At 35.5% G+C, this 11225-nt stretch overlaps 1 protein-coding gene across 1 annotated transcript in view; it reads left to right on the forward strand.

Annotated features, from left to right (window-relative positions):
- Positions 1-11225, forward strand: part of LOC110442054 (dopamine beta-hydroxylase-like) — a 35185-nt gene that overhangs the window by 14638 nt on the left and 9322 nt on the right. The window contains exons 2-9 of the mRNA XM_021485480.1: positions 3579-3725; positions 3921-4094; positions 6264-6347; positions 7640-7819; positions 8021-8123; positions 9540-9706; positions 10122-10304; positions 10759-10818. Of these exons, the coding sequence (XP_021341155.1) occupies positions 3579-3725; positions 3921-4094; positions 6264-6347; positions 7640-7819; positions 8021-8123; positions 9540-9706; positions 10122-10304; positions 10759-10818 (1098 nt within the window). The remainder of the gene's footprint in view (positions 1-3578; positions 3726-3920; positions 4095-6263; positions 6348-7639; positions 7820-8020; positions 8124-9539; positions 9707-10121; positions 10305-10758; positions 10819-11225) is intronic.

An 11225-nucleotide genomic window follows, 5' to 3' on the forward strand; every position in this document is an offset into this window, starting at 1 on the left:
TGTCCCTAGATGTTTCTGTAACTATACACATAAACAAAAAACAGAAAGCTGTATGTGACCAATCCTCTGTCAGATACAGCATTGAGATTGTCCCTAGACGTTTCTGTAACTGTACACATAAACAAAAAAATAGAAAGCTGTATGTGACCAATCCTCTGTAAGATACACCATTGAGGATGTCCCTCGACGTTTCTGTAACTGTACACATAAAAAAGCTGTATGTGACCAACCCTCTGTCAGATACAGCATTGAGGTTGTCCATAGATGTTTCTGTAACTATACACATAAACAAAAAACATAAAGCTGTATGTGACCAATCCTCTTTCAGATACAGCATTGAGATTGTCCCTAGACGTTTCTGTAACTGTATAAATAAACAAAAAATATAAAAATGTATGTGACCAATCCTCTGTAAGATACACCATTGAGGATGTCCCTCGACGTTTCTGTAACTGTACACATAAAAAAGCTGTATGTGGCCAATCCTCTGTCAGATACAGCATTGAGGTTGTCCCTAGACATATCTGTAACTGTACACATAAACAAAAAATAGAAAGCTGTATGTGAACAATCCTCTGTAAGATACAGCATTGAGGTTGCCCCTAGACGTTTCTGTAACTGTACACATAAAAAAGCTGTATGTGACCAATCCTCTATCAGATACAGCATTGAGGTTGTCCCTAGACATTTCTGTAACTGTACACATAAACAAATAATAGAAAGCTGTATGTGACTAACCCTCTGTAAGATACAGCATTGAGGTTGTCCCTAGACATATCTGTAACTGTACACATAAACAAAAAACGGAAAGCTGTATGTGACCAATCCTCTGTCAGGTACAGCATTGAGATTGTCCCTAGACGTTTCTGTAACTGTACCCATAAACAAATAATAGAAAGCTGTATGTGACTCATCCTCTGTAAGATACAGCATTGAGGTTGTCCCTAGATGTTTCTGTCCCTATACACATAAACAAAAAACAGAAAACTGTATGTGACCAATCCTCTGTCAGGTACAGCATTGAGATTGTCCCTAGACGTTTCTGTAACTGTACCCATAAACAAATAATAGAAAGCTGTATGTGATCAATCCTCTGTAGATACAGCATTGAGGTTGTCCCTAGTCATTTCTGTAACTGTACACATAAACAAAGAATAGAAAGCTGTATGTGACCAATTCTCTGTAAGATACAGCATTGAGGTTGCCCCTAGACGTTTCTGTAACTGTACACATAAAAAAGCTGTATGTGACCAATCCTCTGTATGATAAAGCATTGAGGTTGTCCCTAGACGTTTCTGTAACTGTACACATAAACAAATAATAGAAAGCTGTATGTGACTAATCCTCTGTAAGATACAGCATTGAGGTTGTCCCTAGACGTTTCTGTAACTGTAAACATAAACAAAATAATAGAAAGCTGTATGTGACCAATCCTCTGTATGATAAAGCATTGAGGTTGTCCCTAGACGTTCCCAGCGTATTGCAATAATTAAGATAGACCTTCGCTTATAAGACACTAAAGAAATAATAGTTCAAGTACAAATAAAGACGAATGCGTGAATGTTGTGCTTGATTAGGACGTTCTAAAAGAATATGAAAATACGCAATTGTGGTTCAGACTGGTAGAAAGGAATAATCAACGAATTGCAAATTATCGATAAAGCCAGTTAAAGAAACTTGTGCCAAATATCTCTATTCCTAACACATACGGATATAATTTCCCTTGAAAGAAATGACATTTCGAATTATTTAAATAGTCGACTTCAGTTAAGAATGCCTGTCCCACTGTGCTGTTTTTTCCCCTATATTCAGTACACCCCCCTTAAATTCCGTTTAGATAAAACTGTAGATCAGTTGGGTTAGGATACTTCGTTGGCCAGATAGCTTAATCGGTTACTGTGATGGTACAGTGTATATCAATCTGAAGCCCAGGCTCCGAATCCCGGTATAAACCCGCTCATTGTTTTACACTCAGAACACTGTTATTGATTATATTTCATTTATTTCATCTTTCTCATTTCTCATAAACGTCCTGCAAGCTATGGTTTTCTATTTAGAAATCATAGTCATAATCATGCCGACAACCCCAACAGTCTCCAGTACTTAATTATAGTTTTTTTAAAGTGGTACGGGGATCCTAAACTAAGGCGAAAACAAAGCATGCATTTGTAAACGATACTAATCTTATGATGGGTGGTCGTTGTTGTTATACAGATGTTACGAGACATTAATAATTTGTATCTCATATTAAATCAGTGCCAGCTCGTCAGTGTAACACAGCGAAATTTGAATGTTATTTGGCAGTAATATAGTTTGTACTTCCGCACTCCACACACGAACGTATTGGATCACTGCTGGTTACCAGGGATATTAACACTTTATCATTGACCAAACATTAGATGATTTTTCAGATTTAATTTAATAACAGAAACGAACGTTGTATTTGATTGGCTGATTATTAGTTCACAGTTTGCTTGGCGCGTGATATTGGATATTGGGACAAACCCCACACAGATTCTATATGGTACTGATCGTAGTCTTATTATTGACAGATATATCGCTGATGACATTCTGGCAATTGACAGGTCTATAGTCATTAGAGTTATGTAGTATTGATGGATAGTATCGTATAAAGGCACCTTATTACATTATGGTATCTGCAGTTTTCTCAGCCATTGTCTCGCCCCTGCAGGTCGGGGATCCAGAAACGAATACACCTGCTGTTACTCACTATTTGTATAGTAAGAGGTGACTAATGTTAGAACCCCCTGCATAATTAGGGATTTGCTTTTGTTCCCTCAATTTGGGGACACAAAAGCGACCAAAATAAATCTACTGCACCCATTGCAATATTTGGGTTCTTTATATTTCTTTCTACTTCTTACTACATTTTATTTCCTAGCGCCTTGTTGGTAATACCTCACTTTTAGCTTTAATGCTGAACGTTCGCCAAGGTGAGGAAGGCAATGGGTTATGTCTTTAAAAATGGTAGTTGTTATTCCCTGCTTAACGTTCAGCATTAAGGGTAATGGCAACATTGTTAGTATAATGTGACCGGGCATGGTATTTCAGCGAGATAGCACTATTGAGTCGGCATCAGATCCGCTCTATCACAAGAAGGCAATTACACAGAAATACCCTGCCTCCGGCCCACATGCCACATGCACACATACACACATGCACACATACACACATGCACACATACACACATACACATACACAATACACATTGAGGCTCGTCCTGAAATTGCCTTAGCTGTTAATAGGACGTTAAACAAAGTAAAACCAAGCCAAACCAGCAGTTGTCCTTTTCGTTCTTGACCAGGTGGTTAAATTTAATTTACGTATAACCTAATTTCTTTCGAATGGATGTTTTTAGATATACACATGATGTCCGTTATAAATACTATTTTCACGAAATGTGTATATAGTATCAACCTGGGATAATCACTACACTAGCGAATTAGGGTTTCTATAGACCAGTCCTTCTTTTATTCATCTATAGTTACTTAATACTTACTTTAATATGATTGTTATATAGCATCTAATGAATAACATTTAAAATTGATTGTCCACAGGACTGCTGGACAGACGACCGTGGCCTATTACATGTCGACAGGCACCAGGACTTTATTTTGATGACGTCATCTATAGACAAGGGCCGGCGCATTCTGGAGTTCCAAAGACGATACGACACATGTGATGCTCACGACTATATTATTGAGGTAGGACTGGTTGATGGTCCAGATATCTAAATCATTCATTTGCGGAATGGTATGTCGGTCGGTATTTTAGACAAATACGACCTTGTGTCATTTCTAAGGAGAATAAAATAACATTGATTAGATAAACTGTATATGAAGAATCAAAACTGTAGTCATTACGTCTTAAAATTGTGTCCCATTCCTTCTTGCTTACAGAATGGTACAACTCATATACTGTTCTTCATTGGCGAGTCTAGTCCCCAGAGCCTGGAGGGAGTGGCTCTGTCTGATCTGGGGGTTCAGATTACTCGGGTACAGCTTCTCAAACCGGAAATTCCCGTCCCCGTGTATCCAAGTGACACGTGGATATTTGACGTCACAACTCCATCGGTATGTTAACAGTAGCAATATAGAAAATGGTTCGCGGGGCAAACATGCCATCAGTTGTTTTATTATGGATGTAAACTGTAGCTTATTACTAAACAGCACATCTAGTGGGTATTGGATTTTAGGATGACGTCATCGGATAATCATTTTTACTGCAGACTCAATCGAGAGAGAACACGTTTTGGACACAAGCTCCACCCTTACTAACGAAAGTAAAGCACATATCTGTATTGTGAAGCTACTGACACCTATCATTAGTGTTTTCAGTTGTTACCACCCATTACACGTAGCATAACAACACACAACATATTTCTAAGTGCTGAGAATCAGATGCTTTGTTCAAATGACAACGACTTTTGGACATGAGATCCTACCTGCTCTGAGTAAGAAGCTGGTAAGATAGATCTTGAAATTGAACTCGGCAGAAAGTGGAAGGTCAAAAATGTTAGACCAAAAACTGTGAGAATGTCATCTGTGGTAACTTTCCAATCATTTTGATATTGTCCAGTAAACCAAGGTAATATACTTTTCCAAAACCACCAATACTTGAATATGACGTACTTAAAAATATCAAAGATCTTATGATATGCAGTTTGCGACCATAATCAGAATAATAATACTTCTCGACATTTCAATACATGCAACCAAAAGTTAAACAAATTATCCCCATTTTCTCATAGTAAAACACAACCGAAACAAGATGTTGGATTTAAAAGGCCACAGCCTTATTTAATGTAAAAATTACACAACCTCAGAAAATGACAGGACCACTTAACAAGTAGTCCTCCAGTTGCCCACGACAAGAGTTACCATTCATTTAAAAGCGATGTCAACGACCAGCTATCCGCTCCGTGATGAGCATCCTCCTGTTTCCGCTCATATCGATTGTTATTGCGTTATATAACTCTGATACAGATAATTCCTTAATTGAACGATATTTATATATATATCTTTCTGTACTCTTAGGTATTGTATATCAATATGGAAACCGTTATTATTATGTATACTTATTACTCAAACGAATTTATGTATACCGGGAAAATTTCGCTGCAGTTAAACTTTCGCCTATTTTGCCCTCCCCAATGAGGTCGATATTATCATGGCAGCGAATATCAGTACACAACAGACAATATATAGTAATTAACATGGACGAACATGGATTTCATCGGTAAAGGGCGAATGTTTAACCAGGCGAATGTTTAACCGGACGAATGTTTGACCGGGCTAATGTTTAACCAGACGAATGTTTAACCGGGCTAATGTTTAACCGGGCGAATGTTTAACCGGGCGAATGTTTAACCGGACGAATGTTTGACCGGGCTAATGTTTAACCAGACGAATGTTTAACCGGGCTAATGTTTAACCGGGCGAATGTTTAACCGGGCGAATGTTTAACCGGACGAATGTTTGACCGGGCTAATGTTTAACCAGACGAATGTTTAACCGGGCTAATGTTTAACCGGGCGAATGTTTAACCGGGCGAATGTTTAACCGGACGAATGTTTGACCGGGCTAATGTTTAACCAGACGAATGTTTAACCGGGCTAATGTTTAACCGGGCTAATTTTTAACCGGACGAATGTTTGACCGGGCTAATGTTTAACCGGGCAATGTTTCCTGATATGCTGTATACAGTTGTGAAAACTTAAAGCACCCATTATGTTTTTGAATCTGTAAGGAGTTCTTGTTCTGACAGAGTGACTTATTCTATAGATCCAAAAGTTTTTAAATAAATCAGATGTCTTTTTCTATCAGTGTTCAGATGTCTTTTTCTATCAGAGTTCATATGGGTTTTTTCTATCAGAGTTCAGATGGTTTTTTCTATCAGAGTTCAGAAGTCTTTTTTTATCAAAGTCATCTATCCTACAGGAACAACATTTTGTATATTTTCCATATGTCTCGTCCCTTGATTGCCTTACCCAGCAGCATTGGCTGTTGGTTTATAAAAGAGATTGAGGCTGGTCTGGGTTTAGATCACCAACAGTCAGAGACTTAAATTCGAAATTAGACCTTTTTCTAATTTTCTCGAACTCGTTATTTATATATATAAAAAAAAGTTTAACGCAAGCAGTTGTAAGTGTAAGCGTAGAGCTATTGCCAGGGTGAAACATGATACAATGATGGTGATGATGATGCGTCTTACAAAAACACAGAACATTGTTTGCCTTGTAGATAACTGTTCCTGACACGGATACAACATATTGGTGGTACCTCACCAGACTACCTCACCTCTCCGACAAACACCATATCATCAAGGTAATTACATGTGTTTCATTAATCTTTCGCACCTGTCTGACATATACCATATCATCAAGGTAATTGCCATTTGTATGACATACACCATATCATATATATAAGGGAAAGTGTCGTACTCGACTTTCTCACCTGTCTGACATATACAATTTCATCAAGGTAAGTATATTTTTCTCATTATCTTTCGTACCTGTCTGATATACACCATATCATTAAGGTAAGTGAAAGTGTCTTCCTCGACTTTCTCACCTGTCTGACATACACAATTGCATCAAGATAAATATGTGTGTCTCATTATCTTTTGCACCTGTCTGATATACACCATATCATTAAGGTAAGTGAAAGTGTCGTACTTGACTTTTTCACCTCTCTGACAAACACATCAAGGTAAGTATATGCATCTAATTATGTTGCCCATATGTATGACATGCACCATATCATCAATGTAAGTGAAAGTGTCGTACTCGACTTTCTCAACTTTCTGACATACACAATTTCATCAAGGTAAGTATAATATATGCATCTAATTATCTTTCTCATCTGCTCGACATACACTGTATCAGCAGTAAGTAATAGGGTCTTGGGAGACATTCGCATCTGTTAGAAATAACCATGCAATTAAACTAGCACTAGTCTGCAGCTCAAGTACATTCTTTAGTTTATTATAATGTACAAAAACAAATCCTGTATGTAAGATGTTTTTCATCGTTTAAGTTAATATAGTCATTTGAAAAAATGAAAATCGTATATCGCAATATTTTTAAGGATACAACGTACATGTAAAAGAAAAACAAAGAAAACAAAACGTCACCAGCAACATCATATACTTATACACAAAGATACAACATGCTAGTAAATGTGAAATACAAAATTGAAATAGTTCATGTTCACTCAAGTTTATTGTACTATAGCATACACGATCACATACTATAGTGAGTCAATACAGCAAACGTTTACTACACCATACCGCCATGTCGTCTCCTCAGGGCTCAGCAGTAGTACTTAAGAGCGAAGGAAGAAAACATTAATAAAATGGCCCAAAACATATAAAAGTATAGAACGGGTGCCTGCAATTGTTTTGCAAAAAAAAAAAAAAAATGTCACCTTTCATTTGTAGAAATATAGAAAAAAAAGAAAAAAAAAACTGCCTGAAAAATCTTTTAAAATTACACAAATTTTATGGCTGCGATCTATAATAAACATAAGAAAGAAAGTTCATGAGATAAAAAGATAGACATAAAATAAAGCTGTAAGTGATATTAAAACAAAATGTCAGCAAAATTTATCTTTTGTAGTACGAAAGTGTCATTCAGCGGGGAAGTGAGCATCTAGTCCATCATATGGAGGTGTTTCAGTGTGAAATCCATCCTGATGACGACATCAAACCTTATAACGGTCCTGGCATGGCGGAAGGGAAGCCACCGGAACTGTCAACATGCCGGAATGTCATCGGAGCATGGGCAATGGGATCGGGCGTACGTTGTATTGTTTTGCGTTATTTTTGGATTATTGTAGATATATTTAATACAAAATGCAATCCTTTGATTTTAAAACTTTAATGATGTTTAGATAAAATGCCAATTCACCAAAATTGAACCAGTGTTGTAAAATAGTTATTACATCAAGAGAATGAAAACAGTTGACGAGGTTCCATTGACTCTTTATTTTATTTTCAGCCGTTCATACTACCCCCAGATGCTGGTATACCTATAGGCGAGAGATCCGCTTCGTCCTTCATCCTCCTAGAGATCCACTACAATAACCCTAATTTACTTAAAGGTAAAAAATTAACTTATTCTGTCAAAGGAATTAACAATAACCTTATATAGTCAAAGGCATTACCTATAAATTTATTAAGTCAATGTATATTAACAATAACCTTATATAGTCAAAGGCATTAACTATAAATGTATTAAGTCAAGTATATTAACTATAACCTGATATAGTCAAAGGTAGTAATGATAAGCTTTTATAAAAAAAACATACATTTGTATATGATCCAATATTATCACCCCTTATCATATTAAATAGTCAAAGAATATAACGTTAGCATGACTTGATCATAGGTATTAATGATACACTTACATAGTGTATAGTGTGATTGACAACCTAAACATGATTAACACCAAGAACAGTAACTATTATAAAGAATTCAACTACCGCAGTAATTCGACACATTAAATCGGATAAAACAACAAGTCGGTTAAAACATGATGATAACCAACTTACAAAATATAAGAAGGACTACTTTCATTTTTTAAAGCTCGCCAAAAATCCAGAATAGTTTCTTCAATGAAACAATATATCAAATATATTAACACAGGTCTGTTACTTATCATGTTTAGGTACTAATATTGAATTCGTGCGCTACAAGTAACAACTACTGTCAACAACCTACATATTACCAGATTAATTGATGTCACATACATTTGTGTTGGGAAACAGTTAATCAACATAGATATTGTTGCTGACAATCTTTTCTGAGAATGTTAATTATAAGATAGAAAATACTGGAAAAACTCATATATAATCTTAAATATGATCACAAATGTTTCACATATATGGAGAAGTAACAAAGCTCAGTAATGGTATTATTTTAACAGAGACGATATTTAATACGCTGTCTAGACCTATTCCGTGTCTCCTGCCATGTCTATATAAAATCGCAGCTCAGATAGTAACACATTCATCTTCAAATGAGATACATGTATTTGTTTTGCGATTTTACTTTAAAATATGCTACTTTAAGAAAAAAAAATGTTTCACTGAAATGTTTAAAACGCTATTTTGTAACTGTAGTATCTGTCAAAATATACCCAGCGGTATCCAAGGCTTAATCAGTATATCCAGGAGACTTATGAAATGAAAAAAAAGCTAAATAACCTTGGGCGCAATAAAGGTCATTTACGCAAATTAGCAAACCTTGTGCATTCGGAAACATTCTTGTTTTACAACCTTTGTAAATAAGGATAAAGTTCAATTAAGTACACATGAATGAATCATTTGGCGTTGTAAACAGGGGCAGTGAAATGTGATCGTATGATGGTGATAATATCAAATGGGTTCGAAAACAGATTTTTAAACAGCTAACAGAAAACTAAACGACCTTCGCTTTTTATCTGCTCCATTTTCTCATCATATTGATAAATATTCACGTCATTTCCAGCTGTTTATAGCTTATGATTTTAATTGTAGGAATAGTGGATTCCTCGGGAATTAGATTTTATGTCACGCGCCATTTACGTCGCCATGACGCCGGGATTATGGAGCTTGGATTGGAATACACCAACAAAATGGCCGTTCCGCCTGGCCAGACGTCATTTCCCCTAAGAGGATACTGTATTGCCGAATGTACGAAAGTGGTGAGAAGTCATAATTATCACAAATAACCAAATTGTCTTTGATTCTTTTATCAATTTGGCGAACTGCAGATCTTTGAGGATTTTGTTCGATTTAATAATGGCATTGTGCAAAAAATGTCGATTTCATACGGACAACAAATTGAATGAAACACTATAAAAGTATAACCAAAAATAACTAAAGGATTTCATGAATGACGGTATCAACAATTGATTTCTACTTGTCAAAAGTATATGTCTTGATATAAAAAATTCAAATTCTTGATATAAAAAATTCAAATTCATGATACAACAAGATATCAATATCAAGAATTTTAATTTTCATTGACAAAGAATGATTTATAACAAAAATATGATTTATTAATGACAGGAAATGGGCAATATACGCGCTGAACATTGTTCATGTTTTTTACTAAAGGGACTTGGACATCACAGTATCCATATATACGGGTCACAGTTGCATACACATATGACGGGAAGAAAAGTATATACCAAACACTTACGTGAAGGGGTGGAATTACCAGAACTCAACAGGGACAACCATTACAGTCCACATTTCCAGGAAATCCGTCGTCTTCCTGTTCCAGTCGAAATTCGTCCGGTATGGTATCATTTGCTATTTCTTTAGTTCAGATGTGTGCAATGATATAATTAAAATAGACTTAATTTACCATAACAAAATGTTTTGACAATAATCACAAAAACAATTATTGAATATTATCGATATTTAGCAGTTTGAAAATAATTATTTTTTCATAAATAAAGGTATCAAAGAGAACTATTGAACAGAAATTATCATTAGCTGATGGTATGCCAAGTTACCAGATACAGCTTTTACTATTCATTCTTGTTATGACAATACTGTAAGTGGGACTCAATTTTGATAAACACTTAGTAGAACATGTATCGATGCAGTTGATGCACTAAAACTTATGGGGTGATGTGACACAATTTAATTCAACAAAAGACCTACATTTATTGATATATAAAGTTTCGGTTTTAACGTGGATATTTGTGTCAATTCTTAGTTGAATATGTGTTTTTGTTTTTGACAGGGTGACGCACTAGTGACAACATGCGATTACCACACGGAGGACAGACCAAACGTAACAGTGGTAGGTATACCTCTTATTACTACTTATTGGTAGGTTACCTCTTATTACTACTTATTGGTCGGTATACTTCTTATTACTACTTATTGGTCGGTATACTTCTTATTACTACTTATTGGTAGGTATACTTCTTATTACTATTTATTGATAGGTATACCTCTTAATACTACTTATTGATAGGTATACCTCTTATTACTACTTATTGGTCGTTATACTTCTTATTACTACTTATTGGTAGGTATACCTCTTATTACTACTTATTGGTCGGTATACCTATTATTACAACTTATTGGTCGGTATACTTCTTATTACTACTTATTGATAGGTATACCTCTTAATACTACTTATTGATAGGTATACCTCTTATTACTACTTATTGGTAGGTATACCTCTTATTACTACTTATTGGT

The sequence above is a fragment of the Mizuhopecten yessoensis genome, unplaced genomic scaffold (assembly GCF_002113885.1).
Source record: "Mizuhopecten yessoensis strain PY_sf001 unplaced genomic scaffold, ASM211388v2 scaffold1883, whole genome shotgun sequence".
NCBI classification, from domain to species: domain Eukaryota; kingdom Metazoa; phylum Mollusca; class Bivalvia; order Pectinida; family Pectinidae; genus Mizuhopecten; species Mizuhopecten yessoensis.